The sequence below is a fragment of the Staurois parvus genome, unplaced genomic scaffold (assembly GCF_062004578.1).
Source record: "Staurois parvus isolate SC_StPar_1 unplaced genomic scaffold, SC_StPar_1.0 ptg001045l, whole genome shotgun sequence".
Classification (NCBI taxonomy): Eukaryota; Metazoa; Chordata; class Amphibia; order Anura; family Ranidae; genus Staurois; species Staurois parvus.
In genome coordinates this window covers 5652589-5671581 of record NW_028318841.1, presented here as the reverse complement: position 1 = coordinate 5671581, position 18993 = coordinate 5652589, and the positions used below count along the sequence as shown (strand labels likewise).

The 18993-nt window shown below is 41.7% G+C and overlaps 1 protein-coding gene across 1 annotated transcript in view; it reads left to right on the top strand.

The window, feature by feature from the left end:
* The window catches only part of LOC149440934 (uncharacterized), a 45085-nt gene extending 28656 nt beyond the window's left edge, over nucleotides 1-16429 (top strand). Inside the window, exons 4-5 of the mRNA XM_089657985.1 lie at nucleotides 12082-12199; nucleotides 16256-16429. Coding sequence (XP_089514111.1) covers nucleotides 12082-12199; nucleotides 16256-16288 — 151 coding nt within the window. The 3' untranslated portion in view covers nucleotides 16289-16429. The remainder of the gene's footprint in view (nucleotides 1-12081; nucleotides 12200-16255) is intronic.
* The last annotated feature ends 2564 nt before the right edge of the window (nucleotides 16430-18993 follow it).

The following is an 18993-nucleotide window of genomic DNA, read 5'->3' as shown; positions in this document are numbered from 1 at the left end:
TCTGTGGCCCATGTAGCACACCATGATAAAAAGTGTAAGTGGCTTAAAGAGGAATGATTAAATTCTAATTACTGTTCTACAAATGACAGTCTCACAGACACACATACACTTCAGGACAAAGGATACTTTTTAAAAACTACAATTAAATTACATTTGGCTTTCTGCACACAAAGCAATGTCACTTTATCTGGCTCAGCCTTAGTTATTTATTTCAGGTACTTATATAGTGCTGTAAATTTAAGCAGCGCTTTATATATATATATATTACATTCACATCAGTCCCTAACACTCAAGGAGTGTACAATCTAAGGTCCCTAACTCACATTCATACATACACATACTAGGGACAATTTAGAAAGGAGCCAATTAACCTACCAGCCTGTCTTTGGAGTATGCAAGGAAACCAGAGTACCAGGAGGAAACCCACACAGGCACAGGGAGAACATGCAAACTCCAGGCAGGTGGTGCCCTGGTTGGGAATTGAACCAACAACCCTAGTACTGCCAGGCGAGCCACTGTGCTGCCCACCTTAGACCTTAGAGAAGATTGTCATTAAAACCAGTGAATACTTAGGTCAGGCACAGAGTGCAGCAGTCAGCATGAAAGGTTGCAGGGAGAGGGGAATAGGGAGAGAGAGAGAGAGAGAGAGTGGGAAAGAGAAAGGCACAGAAAAAGAGGGGGATAGAGAGTAAGGGGGTTGTTAGAGAGAGATGGGGGGGAGGAGAAAGGGGAGAGAAGGATTGAGAAAGGGGTTAGACAGAGAAATTGGAGGGGAGAGAAAGAGAGAGAAGGCGATGGGGGGGGGGGGGGAGTTGCGGCAAGGAGAGAGGGGAGGGGGGGGCAGAGAATGATGAGAGAGAGAAAGTAAGACAGAGAAAGAGGGAAAAAAGAGAAGTGTGGGGGGGGGGGAAAGAGAGGAAGGAGGGAAAGAGCCAAAGAAATAGAGAATGTAGAGGTACAAAGAGTGAAAGTAGGGAAAATACAGAGAACGATGAAAGAGAGAAGGAGGAGGAAAGGAGATAAAGAAGGGGGGGGGGAGAGAGAGAAGGGTGCATTTGGAAGCAGTGGTGTGCTGCATGCCTATATAACATATAATATTAACTGCACTAGAGAGGGAGTATATATTGTAAACAAGAATTATCCAAACCTCTCACTAAAATCAGTAATATAGAGCATACATATATAATTTAAATGTAAGATAAAAATAAATCACTATTTTTGTTTTTTTATTTTTTAAAATATCTTTTTTCTTCTTACATGGTGTCAGCACAGGTTAGGGGCCTGTGCAGTCCCTGTATACCTGTGGCTTTACTCCTAGAGATGGTTGCCCTCACGCTCTGACATGCAAAAATAATAATATTTTGATGTTTGTTGTAAGTGTTATATTAAGGATTGTTTTTCTGAATCTCACATTTTGATGTAAGAACACTATATTAGAGAATGTTTTTTGGAAACATGTTCTCAATTGTATTTTTTACTTACAGAGTGGTATACTATCCCTGGTGAAGATATCCAAAGATGAAAGTTTTGAAACACGTTGGATGTCCCAGTCCATAAAAAGAGCAGGCAATCAAGGAATTTATGGTTGTGCAATTTAAAACTACTTACTGTGCCACTCTATACTTACCAGCAATGCTATTGGACTTATCTTTGGTTTTATGCTTTTTCTTTTTCGTTGTGAAATTTCTTGTAAAAACTATTTTTTAAGTTGCCTTCAAAATCCCATTGGAGGTAAAACAATATCTAACACTGTGGATATATTAGGGAAGGTGGCAATCATGCCCACAGCTAAGATGAATTTCTTTTGGTAGGGTTGAATGCAATTACCTAATGACATGGTACAAGTAACAGATCAGGAGATCTGACTTTTTACTGACTTTAATTTTGTATAGTTGTACCTGGTTAGTGAAAGAAAAAAAATGAACCCAGAGTTTAGACATAAATGCCGGGTAGTTAGCATTTTCAGAAGGTAGCAGCCTTCACATTTTTCACATTTGCAGCCTTCAAGATGACAAGTCTAAATGAGGTGATGACTTTTCCACATATAGGTATGTTTACTGAGTGAAAGGACATCTTGCGATTCAGAATGACACAGCATTTCAAACATCACATTGTTTAAACAACAAACTGTCAATCAGAGTTACAACTCAGCAGAATGAGATATTACACTTTGATATCACATATAATTACAGCACTAGTTTATAAGTAGAGAAACTCTGCTATGCAATAGATACATTTAGACTGACATAAAACTGTACTATGCAAACTGCAGTAGTTAACACTTAAAAGGGACCCTGGGAAAGCTCAGGACTCTTAGGGGGGGATTTACTAAAACCGGTGTATATAGAAATTGGTGTAGTTGTACACAGTAGCCAATCAGCTTTCAGGTTCTATTATGAAAGCTTAATTGAACAAGTTGAAGTTAGAAGCTGATTGGCTACCATGTCCAGCTGCACCAGACTCTGTATGCACCAGTTTTAGTAAATCTCCCCCATAATGTCACAAGAGGACCTTCCTGTACTGTGTAGTGGTTGAAAGCTGGAGTGTAAAGTGAATAATATTTACTTTTTCCCATTGTTTGTGTTTATTTCTACTGCATGTTCTTTATTTGCAAGATGGGAAGTGGTAGATAAGGAAACATTAAATTTGAAAGATTTCAGTTCCTCTGCTTTCCTATTAAAAACTGACCACACTGGGCATGAGAGCACAGCATAGTCAGTTTTCTAGCTGTGCTGAGAACCCAATGTGCTCTCTTTCAATGATCAGACTTCTGCTCACCCCCCTCCCCCCCCCCCCGCACAGCCATTCACTGGGAAGCCATTCACTGCTGCAGTTTCTCCTCCCCCAGCTCCTCATGCAGCCGAGAACAGAGAGTATGTGAACACTTATAAAGAAGGGAAAAAAGGTATTTAGAATGTTTTTGTATATGTATACACATATGTTTTCCCTTAACTTTTATTGTAACTTCTTCCCGCTGGCCGAGCGCATATATGCACCCTCTCAGTGGGTGGCCTTTACCGCCAGGCAGCATATATGCAGCCCTATGTAAACATTTTTCTGTGCTGAGAGTGCACATCATATGTGCTCTCAGCACAGTTACCAGCAGGTACCACAAAGCATCTAATGCATACTGGAGATTGACAGCTGTCCAGTGACCGCTGTGACAGCCAATTACAATGGTCATATGATTGGAATGCCCACCTCCGCCTCCCGGCATGGGAAGGGGTTGAACTGAATAGGTTGTTTTACAAGATGAGGGTTTACTTATATTTTAATGCAACATCAGCTTGTCTTGTCTTTGTGACGCTCAGCGCGCTCCCAGCACAAAGACCGTGGTGTCACTGAGAGCCTCGGGTCCCATTCTAATGATCGGGACCCGGGACTCCCGATTCCGGGTCACATGATCGCTGTGATAGCCTCTGATTGGCTATCACAGTGATCAGTCACTGTACAGCCTGGCCCCCTTGCTTTTTTCTCTCTCTATGAATGGAGAAGAGAGATACATTGTATCTCTCTAACTGCTGGCATAGAGAGGAAAAAAATGTTTGTAAAAAAAAAAAAGAAGATAAATAAATATTAAAAAGAAAAATATAAAAGAAAAAATAAAAATACCTAGATCAAGGTTTGATCTAGTTCAGTGCCAGGGTTAGTGGTTGGGTCAGGGTCAAAGGTCAAGGTCAAAGGTCAGGATTTTAAAAAAATGATATCAATGTCAGTGTCAGTGTGTTTTAGGTAAAAAAAAAAAAAAAAAAGACAAAAACAAAATGTGCACTATTGTTTCTGGGCTGTAGTACGGGTACAAACAACAAATAAGATACACATATATAGTATTGCTGTGATCGTCAAGAGCTGAAGAATTTATTTTGGGTTGTTCTTTGGTGATAGGTTATGGTAGTAACAAGAAACACACAGCTAAATAAAAAAAAGGTGTTTTTTTTTTTTACTATTTTGGGCCAGTTTTCCTTTGATAACAAAAAAAATCAAGAGATATTCATTACCTTTTACCACCAAATGAAAGCCCAATTCCTCCTGAAAAAATCAAGGTATGATGCACTTGAATGTACAAAGTAGTTGTGATGATATGTTTTAGTTTTACTGACACATGTCAACGTTGCAGAATTGTGCTTAGGCTGGGCATTTAGATTTGTTTTACCCTTAGGCATGAAAGGGTTAAATAATGCTGGCCATAAGACTGAGGGCATCTGTTGGCAGAAAAAAATACTGCAGGGGACATTCTGTAACAAAGTTCAATATTGCTTTAAGAACTGTTTTTCTTATTTTTCATTGAATGGCCATTTATTTTTACTTTGTTATTTTTGGCTGGAGTTCTGCTTTAAAGGGGGGGGGGGGTAGATTTAAGTGTATGTCAAGTTAAAATACTTTTTTCCTTGGGCTTGGAGAGAGTGGGTAGAGTTAAAACTCCTGGTGGGTTTTCACTCTAGCTCATTTGGTCCCTGTTATGAGAAAGAGGGAAAGCAGAGGTCACAGAAAGAGAGGGGGTGGATTAGGGAGAGATAGAGAGAATGAGGAGAGAAAGAGAGAAAAGGGGGGAAAGAGACAGAGAAGGGAGGAAAGACAGCAGGAGAAGTGGGAGAGAGACAAAGAGATAAGGGAGGAAAGACAGCAGGAGAAGGGGGAGAGAGACAGAGAGAGAAGGGAGGAAAGACAGCAGGAGAAGGAGGAGAGAGACAGAGAAATAAGGGAGGAAAGACAGCAGGAGAAAGGGGAGAGAGAAGGGAGGAAAGACAGCAGGAGAATGGAGAGAGAGACAGAGAAATAAGGGAGGAAAGACAGCAGGAGAAAGGGGAGAGAGACAGAGAGAGAAGGGAGGAAAGACAGCAGGAGAAGGGGGAGAGAGACAGAGAGAGAAGGGAAGAAAGACAGCAGGAGAAAGGGGGGAGAGACAGAGAGAGAAGGGAAGAAAGACAGCAGGAGAAGGGGGAGAGAGACAGAGAGAGAAGGGAGGAAAGACAGCAGGAGAATGGAGAGAGAGACAGAGAAATAAGGGAGGAAAGACAGCAGGAGAAAGGGGAGAGAGACAGAGAGAGAAGGGAGGAAAGACAGCAGGAGAAGGGGGAGAGAGACAGAGAGAGAAGGGAAGAAAGACAGCAGGAGAAGGGGGAGAGAGACAGAGAGAGAAGGGAAAAGGGACAGCAAGAGAAGGGGGAGAAAGAGAAAGAAAATGGTGAGATACAGAGAGAGAGAGAGGGGGGGGGGCAAAAAAGGATCAGAGAGAGAATGGGGGAGAGAAAGACAGGAGGGGAGGAGAGAGAAAAGGGGGGAGAGAAGGGGGTGAGACAGAGAATCATGAGAGAGAAGGGGGAGAGAAAGAGAGAGAAGGGAAAGAGGCAGAAAGAGAGAGAGATAAATTAGGAGGAGAGAGAAGGGGAAAAGAGAGAGAAGTGGGAAGAGAGAGGAAAGAAATCTTTCGGATGGACAGGATACATGATAACCTTTAAAACTAGCAACTATTTTGGAGCATTTTATTTCTTATATGTATTTTACAGCATACACCCCACCCTCCCTAGACCCCCACATTTCCCTACCCCTGTCCCTATGCTTCAGAGCTGAGAGTCTAAAGAAATCTATTTGGGGAGCTGGCTGTGGGACTTCACCTTATGGGATTTGGTCTGGAGAAGGATTGCCTACCTCACTGAGAAGTGTCTGGTGGAAGCTGGAAGGTGTGCAGAGTACTGCCTATTCCCTTGTGTCCTCAGCAAAATCTATGGATGGAAGCTTAGAGAAACGTGTCCTCCTGTTACTGTGCAAGTGTTTGGAGTATTCCATGCCCTAACCCCTCTCCTGTTTAAAATTCTTTTAGCAAGAAATATTAAAAATACATCCCCTACGTTGAGTTAATGGTGCCCGTGTGCATGGACTGGTGCTTGTGAGGACGGACAGCCTCTGTACTAAATAGGAAGAACCAGCAATGGAGGTAGTGCTACATTTGACTGAATAGTGCTGCTCTCACTCCTGGATAGGGCTAATATATCATGTGATGTTACTCTGTATTGTTACTATCTACAGTATCTAGTGTGTAAATCTCTAGGTTGGCTGTATTTGGGCAATCTTTCTGGTTATAACACGTATAATCCTATGTAAAATGATGTAGCTACTTTTATGGCTTAACTCCTGTTTACATGCCTATGTTAATGCATTTTTAATAAGCCTTTTAGTGCTTTCACCTAATGACTAAGGCTTGAGCATAAATAAATAATTATAAAAGTACAAAGTATCTCCGGTATGTTATATAAAATACGGGCCAGTTGCTATATATTGTGCCTAGAAAGTCCTGTTTTTTTTCACTGTTTTACTATTTATTTATTTATTTATTGAACCTGGGAATGCAATGCCATTAAAATACAGGCCACTAACCCTTTCTAGATTATACTTTTTGAGGGGTTAACTCAAAATGCAGAATTTATCATCAACTTCATCCCAGCCACGGAAGTACATTTTCAGGACATTTGGCCCTCTTTTATTTAAAAGTATGCTGATCCTGCAGCAGCTTTGTCAGCAAGGGAAAAGAATCTCAGCCAGCTTGATTTAAAAGGCTGTGAACTCCTTCACAATCAAGCTCCTGGTCTCCAGTATGTTGTGGACACAGGGATAGAGGCTTCATCCCTCACAGGGCGTCATGTATCTGGTGGGGGAGCCTGACATGGAGATGAAGGTGTCCTCTTACACCTCCTGCTCAGTGCCCCTGATAGAATAAACAGAAGGCAAGAGTGCCTGGCAGGTCTGCGATGTCAGCCGACAGGTGGGTAATCTGGACGACCAGGATACAGGTCAGCGGAGAGGATGCAGGTGGGTTGTGGATGCAAGTGAGCAGGGGATGCAGGTGAGCTGAGGATGCAGGTAGGTTGCAGATGCAGGTGAGCAGAGGTTGCAGGTAGGTTGCAGATGCAGGTGAGCAGAGGTTGCAGATCAGCAGGAGCAGTGACTGGTAGATTCTTGCAGTAGAGCAAAATGAACTCGGCAACTGCAGATGGTTAGTAGCAAGTGATAGTCACAGGCCGGAGAAGTAGCAGAGTCAGACAAGTCAGGTCAGGATCTATTAGGCGGATCAGGTACAGGTAGTAGGCAAGCGGATAGTCGAAGTTCAGGCCAGGAGTCAGCAAGCATTAGACAGATAGCAAGGGAACAGGCAAAGGTGTAGTGCAAGTGTAAGCTAGGTCAGTGCAGGCGGAGTTCATGGGAGGTCAAGACGCGTCAGGTCGGCAACAGGATCAGGATACAACAGATAGCAGATAATGGAACATGGTAGACCAGAGGGCAAGGACTCCTAGTGCAGTTGCGGACTAACCACCTGCCGACCGCAGATAGTGAATGACAGCTACACTGCGGCCGGCCAGTTCTGGGAGGGCGTCATATGACGTCCTCCCAGAACGCGCTCTCCTGCAGACACAGCTGATCATGTGATGTGGTAAAAGGCCAATCACAGCGGCCTTTTACCACATGATCAGCCATGTCCAATAACACGCTGATCACCGGGAAATGCAATTGCATGTTCTCGGCTGCACTTTCCTCTCGCTTTCAGAGCATGAGGAAAGTGCTGCCGAGAACCGGCAGTTGTCAGAGCAGGAATCGGCACCGATCATCAGGGCACTGATGATCGGTGACCAGCAGTGCCACCCAGCAGTTCCGCCCACCAGTGCCCAGCAGTGCACCCACCTGTGCCTAGTAGTGCGCCCACCTGTGCCCAGCAGTGCACCCTCCTGTGCCACCCAGCAGTGCCACACACCTGTGCTCAGAAGTGCCACCTACCTGTGCCCTGTAGTGCCACCCACTTGTGCCCACCAGTGCCACCCACCAATGCCCATCAGTGCAGCCCAGCAGTGCTGCCAGTCAGTGCCCAGTGGTTGTGCCAGTCAGTGCCCAGCAGTTGTGCCAGTCAATGCCTAGCAGTGCCGCCAGTCAGTGCCCAGCAGTGATGCCAGTCAGTGCCACCTATCAGTGCTGTGTATCAGTGCCACCTATCAGTGCTGTCTATCAGTGCCACCTATCAATGCTGCCTATCCGTGACATCTCATTAGTGCTGCCTATCAGTGCCGCCTATCCGTGCCACCTCATTAGTGCTGCCTATCAGTTCCCATGAGTGCCACCTATTAGTGCCCATCAGTGCTGCCTCATCAACACATATCAGTGAAGGAGAAAAATTACCTGTTTGAAAAATTTTATAATAGAAACAAAGAAACATTTTTTTTTTCAATTTTTTTGCACTTTTTTTGTTTATAGAGCAAAAAGTAAAGTGCCCCGCGACGATAAAATACCACCAAAAGAAAGCTCTATTTGTGAGAAAAAATGATAAAAATTTCATATGGGTACAATCTTGCATGACCGCGCAATTGTCAATCAAAATGCGACAGCGCTGAAAGCTGAAAATTGGCCTGGTAAAGAAGGGGGTATAAGTGCCCGGTAGGCAAGTGCACAAACACGAGCGCAGCTGTTGGGAAATTGGCATTGGTGCATAAATGTTCACCTGGGCACTCTGTCTTCCCTGTCACAGGGCTCTTTGAAGCCTCTACACTCCAGAATCCAATCTTGAAGTTACCAATCCTGAAGAAAACTGCAAATGTTTTCTCCATTCAGAATAGCCATTATGGAGCTTCTCAAGCTTGGGAGAAGACCTCCTCTCTTCCTAATCCACAGAGTAGGAATAAACCCAACAACCACCTTATGACACAATAACATTAAAGTGGAAATTTAGTCAGAAATGTAAGTGCTGCTGGATCACTTTAAGCTGGCCCCTTTTGCAGGTATAGCAAATGTTTGTAAAACATTAAAAATACGTGCCTATACTGTTTAAAATCCATTAATACTCTGTCTAGCCCTGATATGCACATTTGCTCTCCATTTTGGCATTTTTTGGCATTGTAGTGAAAATCAGAGCCATTACAGGCCAATCTGCTGACAACCTAAAGATTTGCTGCTCTTCAGGGGCTCTGGGCTTCAGCAAAGTGGCAGCCACTGGCTAGAAGAAACAAGACCAGGGGCAGACTGACCATTTGGAAACTCGGGCACTGCCCGAGGGCCCGGGGTCAGTAGGGGGGACCCATGAGATGCCCCTGGTACCTTTTACATAGGCTTTTTTTAGTTTGGGCAAGGACACAGGGGCCCCATGATCCCCTATTGCCTGGGGGCCCCATGAGTTGTCAGTCCGCCCCTGAACAAGACCAATACTGGAGGCAATTTTACGGCACATATTAATTTTGGTACCATAATTATTAATGCGGAATGTATGTTCCTTGCTAAAGAACATTATTTTTATTTCGTTGTTATGGGTAAAGTTCCACTTTAAGTTCTGGACCTCTCTAATACCTAATACTAACCTATTAGCTATTCCTTTGTGAAGATGAGTGTATCTTTAGAATAATGTAACTACAACATGCGATAAACCATTTGAGATCACTATATTGAGATCAATGGAATTGCATGGATGTCCTGTAACCCTTTTACTTCTGGTCCTGATTAAGTGAATATATTTACAGAACATGTTGAGCGTAAGTTACTACCTGTGAAGTGGGACACTCAGTATAGTGTTTTTACAGTGTATAAGTGGTCTTTATTGTTTTTCTAACAGAATATTGTAGTGTAATCACAGTATACATGATTTGTTTTTCAAACTTTTATAAGAAGATGTGATTAATACATTTGGAAATATTTTTAATACCTGTATGTTGAATCTTTATCCCTGCATCTTAGAAAGTGACTGATTTTTACCTTGTAGTAGTCATTTATTGGTTTGGGATGATGGCTTGTGGGTGGATGCAGCATGCTGAGATGATATTTCATACACAGTCCATGGGCAATCAGTAAAACTTATATTGTGGCAAAGGAAAAATTTGTATTGCAGTAAAGGCAGAAATTATATTGTAGTAAAGGCAAAACAGTTGACAACAAACCCCGTAGGAGAGGACCCAACCTGGAACACTCACCAATGCCAACAGCATGTAGTGGAGCAGGTATCAGCCAAACTGAAAACCAAATGAGATTTTCAAGGACGTTGCAAGCCCTAAGCTTTCCATTCCCATCTGGAACCTTTCCCTGCCGCTAATACTGTCCCTGACAGACGTAAGACCTGTCCCTACACTACCCACAAGTGAATGTGCACCAAAACCTAGGGAGCAGGGACTTAAAAGACTCTGCTGACCCAAGATGGCCCCCAAGGGTCTCCTGGATGCAGTGCAGTGCAGCCAACCAGAACGCTGCCTCTAGGAATCAGGAAACCACAGAGAAAGCATATTTTCCTTGATTTTCTCTCCAAGCTGCTCAGTTCCAGAACCACCTATAGTGGAGGAATCAGACTGCACCTGCCTACAGGCACTCTAAATTTTTTGCCCTGTGTCACTCTGCCTCCATCTTCATTCTCTCTCTTATATTAAATATATGTACATGGGATATTTTATTTTATTTGATTTGTGACACTGTGGTGGAGGGTATATTGTTTTATTTGTACAGCAGAGGAGTCTCTGCGAGCACTGCAGTTATATATTTACTACTGTCCGTAGAGAAAATAGCCTTTTGCCCAATTAGCTCAGGACACATATACATGCAGATGTGCTGGATGAATGGCTATGCAATTATTAAAAAAAAAAATAGACCCCAAAGTATTGGGGGTTGAGGTAAGAGGAGGATAAAACTATGGAGACATTTGGGGAAACATTTGTCTTGTTTTGGGTGCAAAAAGAACAAAATGAGAACTGCCAGCACTGGCTTCTTTCCTTCCAAAAGCAGATATACCACCCATTTCCATCCAAAATAGGCAATGATCTCACAATTCACAAACAGAATACATATCTGTTAAAACTTTCACCATTTTCTCCTTGATAAGCCAGCACTGAAAATGTTTGGCAATTGCCCTCCCTCTCTTTGTAGCAACACCATTCTTCTCTTTCCATGGAATAAACATGACCGAGCTGGGTGTGCTTGTTTATGGATTCCCTGGTTCTGACATAAATGAGAAGCCATGTGAATTGCGCCTACGTGTTTAGCCACCTTCTCTCATCTATTGTTAACCTATCTTACAAGATGCTAGGGATGGCATATATTTTGTACAGTAGCTTGCAGAATGTCAAGAATTATTATGATTTATTTTACGTGGAAGTTAATATGAAAGTGCTTAGCAGAGGTCTTTCAGTTTAATTGCATTGAATTGATATTGTATTTGGGGGTGTTAGTAATTGTCTAGCAGTTACATCAATGATATGCTGATGAGTGTCTGGAGTACCTGAATAACGAAGAACTTTATTTTGCTTCCTCAAGTAAATTTGAGTCTCAAAACAGACTTCATTTATTTTATTGGATTACCAGCAAATTAGGTTGAACATTCGATGCATTATGCTTCCTCTCATTATGTATATTTCTTGTGGGAGGCAAAGAACAAAGTCATTATTAGCAGCAAGTTTCTCTATAATGCCATTAAATTGGTGCTCAGACAAAAAATAAGTGCTGCATGTGCTCAAAGAGGTCTGATATGCCCTCAGGAGATGGGCTTTGAGTATCTGACGAGATGCAGACATTGCCATCTGGCTCCCATATATCATTGCCTCACATCTTCCTACCTTATGCACAATCCCTGTTACTGATCTCTCAGAATCATTTCATTTTCTTTATTACTTGTTTTGTAATTGTTTTCAAATTATCTGTGGTGTAATATTCAAAGATAAGCAAGGGAGAGTTATATAGCTATATCTGAAAGTAAACCTGTACAAAGAGAATGGGTATTCTGCCATTGGTCATATACTTCTGAAAATGCTACTTGCCCGGCTGTCCTTAGCTTTCATTCTTTGTGAGTCACTGACTTAGAACTGTTAGATTTACATCTAGTCACACCTGTTCTGCAGGATATCAGTACCTGACATTCTAACAGACTTTGTCAAGGCAATTCAATAAGGCAGTAGCATCTCTTTTCTGGTGGTATGGCCCCTTTAACATAGCCAGCTCAAAATTTAGGTGGAACTTAAGACCAGAATTTTAAAAGGGGTGAACAGGCATGAATTGTAATGCTTTGTCTTTTCTGCATTAAAGTTACTTATCTGCCTGCCCACCAAATCTGATTTAGCTTCTGTGCATGTGCAGGAGTGACGTCATCGTCGCCTGGGCAATGGCAGCGGCGATTGAGACCCACCAGCCAGCCACCCAAAAGATGTCAGCAGCTGTGTGGGGAGCTTGGAGATGCCTCATTCCCGGATCTGATGTGAGTATTGTTCCACTTTAATGGAAGCCTTGCTCCAGCTTTGGAACCAGTACCTACATGTGTGCCAGATTCAGCTAGTTCTTAATATGGCCAATTTTAGAATCAGTCAACATGACTGCAACAGATTCTAAAAGAATTACTGCCAGTTCGCAGATAAGCAAACTGGTGGTAATTAAGTTTAACTCAAAGTTGGCATGCAGGGGTAGGGGAGGCATTGTGTGTTAATTGCTTTATTAATATACTTGCATGTTTTTTACATTTACTTCATTGGTTGCTATGATGTAGGTCGCCTGTGTCCTAGCAACTAACGATGCAGGTCATGCTGAAATGACAGTGGGTGGAGCCGGGTGGGGAACTCAGCGAGGCTACTTCCCCATTATGCCAGCCTTACCTTTGATTACCAGTGGATGGCAGTAGATGGATTCTCCAATCCAATAGCCATTCTGCAGTCCAATAGCATCTATGGAATCTGCCATCTGCCACTGCTGGCAATCACACCCAAAGAGGATCTGATGGAGAACTAGTCCCAGAATTCTCCATTAGGCCCTGTCCATCCTCCAACTCTATTTTACAGCCACTGCAGCTGTTTGGCAGGTGAAGCCTGTGATGTCAATCAAAAGTAAAGTAGTCCTGATGGGAAACTAGTCTCTCAGTTCCCCGTCAGGCTCTGTCCATCCCAGTGCAAAACTTCTTGGCCATGTGCCTGTCAGTGTGGTGGAAAATATGTCTGTAGTCCAATACCAATGGTTTCTATCAGGGGCGGACTGACCATTCAAACACTCAGGCACTGCCCGAGGGCCCAGGGTCAGTAGGGGGCCCCATGAGATGCCCCTGGTACCTTTTTCATAGGCTTTTTTGAGTTTGGGCAAGGACACAGGGGCCCCATGATCCCCTATTGCCCGGGGGCCCCATGAGTTGTCAGTCCGCCCCTGGTTTCTATGTGTATATAATCTCACAGGTGAGACCACATGCTAACATTAAAAATTGTGGATAAACCCTCTGCACACTGCTGTACACCCTTTCTAGCAAACTGCAAAAAACAGAGATTTTAAGTTCACATTCATTGCAATACATATTTAAGCTGGCCAACTGAAACAAAGTATTCCCTCTCTGGCCAGTCCCCACTGTGCAAAATGCAAATGTCAGTGTGGTGGGCACAGTGACTGGGTAGGTCGGGAGGAAGTACACTGTTGATTGCTGTGATTAAGGTTGTTTGATGAAATGTAAGTTTGTCTTGCTGCAATTTTACCAGTTGTGCTAATAAAAATTATGTTTTAGCGATGGACATATGTTGGGCCTTCCTATCTTGGATTAGTATCGCTTGTTAGGGATCAGCATACCGGGCTGCAGCACCTACCTTGTGGCTGGCTTTTGTGGTGGACCGTGGTTTTGGGACTGTTAGAGGAATCTGTTTCCGATATGAATACTCTGACCTCAGTAACAACAATGACACATTCATGTATCTGGCTGGATTAGGAGGCTAATCAGTAACTATTGGACAGAACTCCACAGCTCTTAGTTTGTAGCTTGACATTATTCCGAAACCATGGCTTGCATATTGTTGTAGGCTGTGATCTATTTAGACATTAGGTTGCCCAAGATACACCTAAAGAATAACACCCTTTTGTACAAAATCTCCCTCCCCCCTCCCTTCCTCCCGTATTATATTGTGCTAGTGGTACCAGCATGTGTTCAGTTTTTAATTTCCAAATCAACAAGAGAAGTGAGAGCTGGGTTCATATTTCTTGAAAAACAAAGTCTTCAGATTTCTCTAAACACCTCATTCATGCAATTCTACCTGTAGTTAAAGTGAGGAATTTATCCAGGAATGTATAATGGTGGACAGAAGACAGCAACAATAAAACAAAATAAAAATAAAATGTCATAGTCTGTAAATTTAATTCCATTTGCAGACCTTGGGCTACAAGGAGCAGTGTTTGTAGGAGCAATGATAGTTTGTGAACACTAAATTGTAGCCTTCATTTATACATACATAATAGCAAACATTTATACTCACCTAGGTGGATGCAACATTGATCTGATACTGCATTTATTGCCTGCCAGCTCTGTAGTGAGAACTGAGCGATCAAAAACCTCTGACTGCTCAGTTCTCACCCTCCACTCTGAGAAGAGAGCCAGAACTCTCAGTCTCAGGCTCTCTGCTGTGCCCTTCCAGCACTTATTGGAGGGGTGGGAGGGGCTGGCTCAGGATCTCAGTGGATCCTGATCATATTTTTGGGATCTTTTCAGAGCCTAGACCAGCTGAGTGACATCAGCCGACAGCAGACTTTAGCCTGCCGTCAGCTGAAAACGGGGCACAGGAGACATACAGCCAAAATAGCTATGGCTATACTTCTCCTTTTAAACTTTGGAAAAAAAAACCTGATTGGTTTCTATGCAGATATGCACCAGATTTTTCACTCTCCAATTTTAGTAAATCAATCCCTATATATTTTTTATCCACGGAAAACAGAACGTGGTTTATTTACTAAAGGAATAAAGGCTGTTCATTTTGTAAAGTGAATGTTAATGAATTTTAGTACATAATATAAAGTTTTGTTCACTAATATTAACTAATCAAGTGTGAAAATGTTTCTAAATTTCCATTACACGGCATGGGGTATTCACAACTGGGCAACACAGGTTCCCCTTATTTAGGCCTCATGCACACTGAGCTTAACCATGCAAGCTCTGGAAGGTTTTACCCCCTTCATGACCAGGCCATTTTTTTGCTATTTAGCACTGCGCTATTTTAACTGGTAATTGCGCGGTCATGCAATGCTATATCCGAATGAAGTTTGTATAATTTTTTTTCACACAAATAGAGCTTTTATTTGGTAGCATATGATTACCAACTGACTCGAGTTTTTTAAATATTTTTATTCTAAAAATAAAAAAAAGACAAAAAGCAGTATTTTTTACTTTCTGCTATAAAGCATATCCAATTTAAAAAAAATCGAATGTCTTCATAAATTTAGGCCAAAGTGTATTCTGCTACGTGTCTTTGGTAAAAAAAAAAATCCCAATAAATGTATTCTGGTTTGTGTGAAATTTATAGTGTCTACAAACTATAGTTTATATACTGGAATTTTTATTTATTTGTTTACTTTTTATACTAGTAATGGCAGCGATCAGCGACTGACACTGGCATCACCAGTGACACTAATACAATGATCGTTGATAATACCATACAATATACCTGTACTGGCTGGGAAGGGGTTAACATCTTGGGATAATCAAGAGGTTAAGTGGTAGCCTGGGTTCACACTGATGCGGTCTGGAATTTGCAGGGTTTTCTGTGCGAATTCTACACCACATCAGAATTGCACCCCGTTCATGCAAACCACTGTGGGGGTGTATGTCAAGTTAACAACACCCTGAAATCGGTCTGCAAAACGCGGTGCGATGTGCAGAATCAGATCGCATAGGTGCGAATACCCATGCAATACAATTCTAGTGCAGACCCAAAAAAAGGGTCCTGCGCCTTTTTGGTGTGGATGCGGTGCGATTTGAGCCATACATAATGTATGGCTCAAATCGCTCCGCACACAAACACATGTGATTTGCACAGGAATGCGGTGCAGTTCCTGTGCGAATCACATGCGATATACCGCACCGCATGAGTGTGAACCTAGCCTTAATGTGTGTATTATGTGCTTCTTTTTACTAAATATCTGTTTATTCCTTCTCCCTTTGGCATTTTTTTTTCAGCCTGTAAAAGCACCTCTATATGTGACCATGCACACACAGGCATATATAAAGGTATTAGAAGAGGAGAGGTTACAGGCTGAAAATGAAAAAAAACCAAAAACATAACTAGTGCATTTAGAAGAGCTTTTGATCATAAAAAATGTGGATTAGGCATTAACATGCATAAATGCTAGATGTGTTAAGCCGTGTTCACGCATTTGCACGTTAATGCATTCTAATGGTCAGGAAAAAATAATAATCTGCCCAATAGAATGCATTAATGCGCAAAGGCACAAAAACTTGTATAAACGCAAGAGCAATATGTGGCTTTTACTGTGTTTTAATCAGCTTTTCTTCTGCCAGTAGAAAAGGTGCCAAGCAGATGCCCTGTGTGCATGAAGCCTTACAAACACAGTAATGCAGAGCACTCCTTCTACAGTGATCCCTGAAAGGCTCCTCAAACATAAAACAATAAAGAGTGTATCAGTAAAGTATATGATATCTTCAAAATTGTCTTAATAAAACAATGTTGCAAAAGTTCTTTCTCTTTTATCCTTTGTGTGTGCTTCCAAACTTCCAACTGATGTCTTCACATTGTATTGCATGTTAAAAGTTTTATGGTCACCTCAACAAATACATCCACTTTCGTATCCAAGGTATCTGTGAGTCACCACCATGCATTCCAACAAGCAATGCCATGCATGTCACCTGTGTGCAAACAAAAGACTCACTGGAGAGAATTCACCTCTTTATAAAAAATGTCTTTCAGCACCTAATTATGTCTTAATCCGTAATCTGATCTTCTCTTCTTCCATTCCAGGCTAAATAAATAGAGAGCACCACTTAGTGTTAAACCGACTAAAAGATTTTATTTCTCCAAATAAGAACACCAACCTCTCACTTGGATTAGTGATTCCAATTGCACTTATTACTTAGTGCTTTATGGGGTAGGTAACCCTACCTGGTGACTGAGTGTACATTGCCAGCACTCACATGGATCATCAAAATTAACATCCTTACTAATCCTTTTTTTAGTAAGTTGAGATCGGTGTTCCATAATATAACTTTTATGGTATAATTGATGGTAATGTGTCGTCAACGAGGCTGTATGTTTTAACTCTTCATGACTCCTGATGTCTCTATTACGATGTTCTACATTTTCTTGCTGTTAGTGTATCCTTGTTTTTTTTTTTTTCAAACTCATTAAACGAAAAACAGAAACAGAAATTAACATCAAATGAATATTTGAGTTACTAAAAAACTAGAAATGGGAAAGAGATATGGGAAGAGAAATAGATGAGGAGGAGCAAAAGAAAATGCTTAGATTAATTCATGAAAATATTAGTATGCGGGAGGTGGAAATAAATTCTAAGTGTTTGGTGAGATGACACATTACACCTAATATAGAGCATAAATTGAATGGAGAGATTTCACGGTTATGTTGGAGAGGTTGTGGAGAGGAGGGCACGTGGTATCATATATGGTGGGAGTGTTCAAGAATACAGGTGTTTTGGCAGAAAATAGTTCATATAGTAAGGAAAATCACTAAAATTAATATTGGATTAGACCCAGAGTTATGTCTTCTCCATATCACAGAGCTTCCAGTGAAATTATATAAAGTCTCAGGGATATGGCATTATTTGAGTGCAGCGAAGAGCTTGATACCTAGGTTTTGGAAAAAAAAAGAGGTGCCAACAGAGGAGGATTGGATGGGCAGAATGAATCAGATTGGCGGGACAGTAAAACTGTATTACATGCATATAGACAAGATGGAGATGTATAATATAAAGTGGAAAAAATGGGAAGAGTATAGAGAAAAAGTGAAATATATGAGGATATAATACCCCTTGAAATGGTTTTAGAAATAATAGAAATGTATGGTGGAAAGGAGAAGAGAGAAAACGCAGAGTGGGAGAGGGAGGGGGTATGGGAGGCTGACAAAGGGGAGAAGGGGAAGAAGGAGGGTAAAGGTGGGGGTTTTAAATAATAAATAATTTATTTATGCTATTAGGAAGATATTGTTTGAATGTCTTTTTAATTGAATTGTGAACGTGAGCTGTATTTGAAATGATAAATTATTAAACATTTATAAAAAAAATTTAAAAAAAATGAATATTTGAGAAGATAAGTGTAGTATACTGTGTGTAATATATATATTGAAGACACTGAAACACATACTGACAGGCCAGTGATAAGACCACTTTACACACCAAAATTACACCTTACTATGTTAATGTCTGCAGGAAGTAATTACCTTCCCTTTGTTGTGTTGGGTTAACCTGTATTTGGGTAAATATATGGAGAGTCAGGGGAAGTTTCTAGGTCTAGACACATAGGGGTTTATTTACTAAAGCTGGTTCACTTAGAATCTGGTGCCGCTGTGCATGGCAGCCAATCAGCTTCTAACCTCAGCTTGTTCAATTAAGCTTTAGCAATAAAACCTGGAAGCTGATTGGTTTCTATGCAGAGCTGCATGAGATGCTGACTGGACCAGCTTTAGTAAATAAACCCCATAAGATCAAACATGCTACTAAACGTGGCCAATCAGACTGCTTGCCATTGTACTGAATGGGGAAAATGTGTATATTAACACAGAACACAGGATGGAATACAAAGATAGCAGAGCAAAAGTGAGGATACCTGGGCAGAGCATAAGGGAGAATACAAAGATAGCAGACCACAGGTCAGGATATGTGGGGCAGAACACAGGTTGCATGGAAGCTACCTAGTTGCATATTATAGATTGGACATATGCTGGACGGTGTAGTATCTCTATGCTTGATATGAAGTATCTTGAATGGGACTTTGAGAGCTGTTGTTTGTTGTAATCTTTACAAATATTCAGCTGGATTTCTGTCATCTGTAACAAATATCTTTATCCGAATAAATGCATCTCTCTGGAAAAGGACTATTGGTTGCTGCGGGAATAGTACATATATAAATACACCCTGGTCATCCGGAGAAGGGCTGGATCTCCATGCTTGATATGAAGGATCATTATAACAAGACAACAATAAGATCAATCACAGTGGTAAGGTGCAACATTTTGAGACCATGCAAGACTCCTTGGTCAGGCATGCCCTAAAAAGGGGTCTTGCAGTATG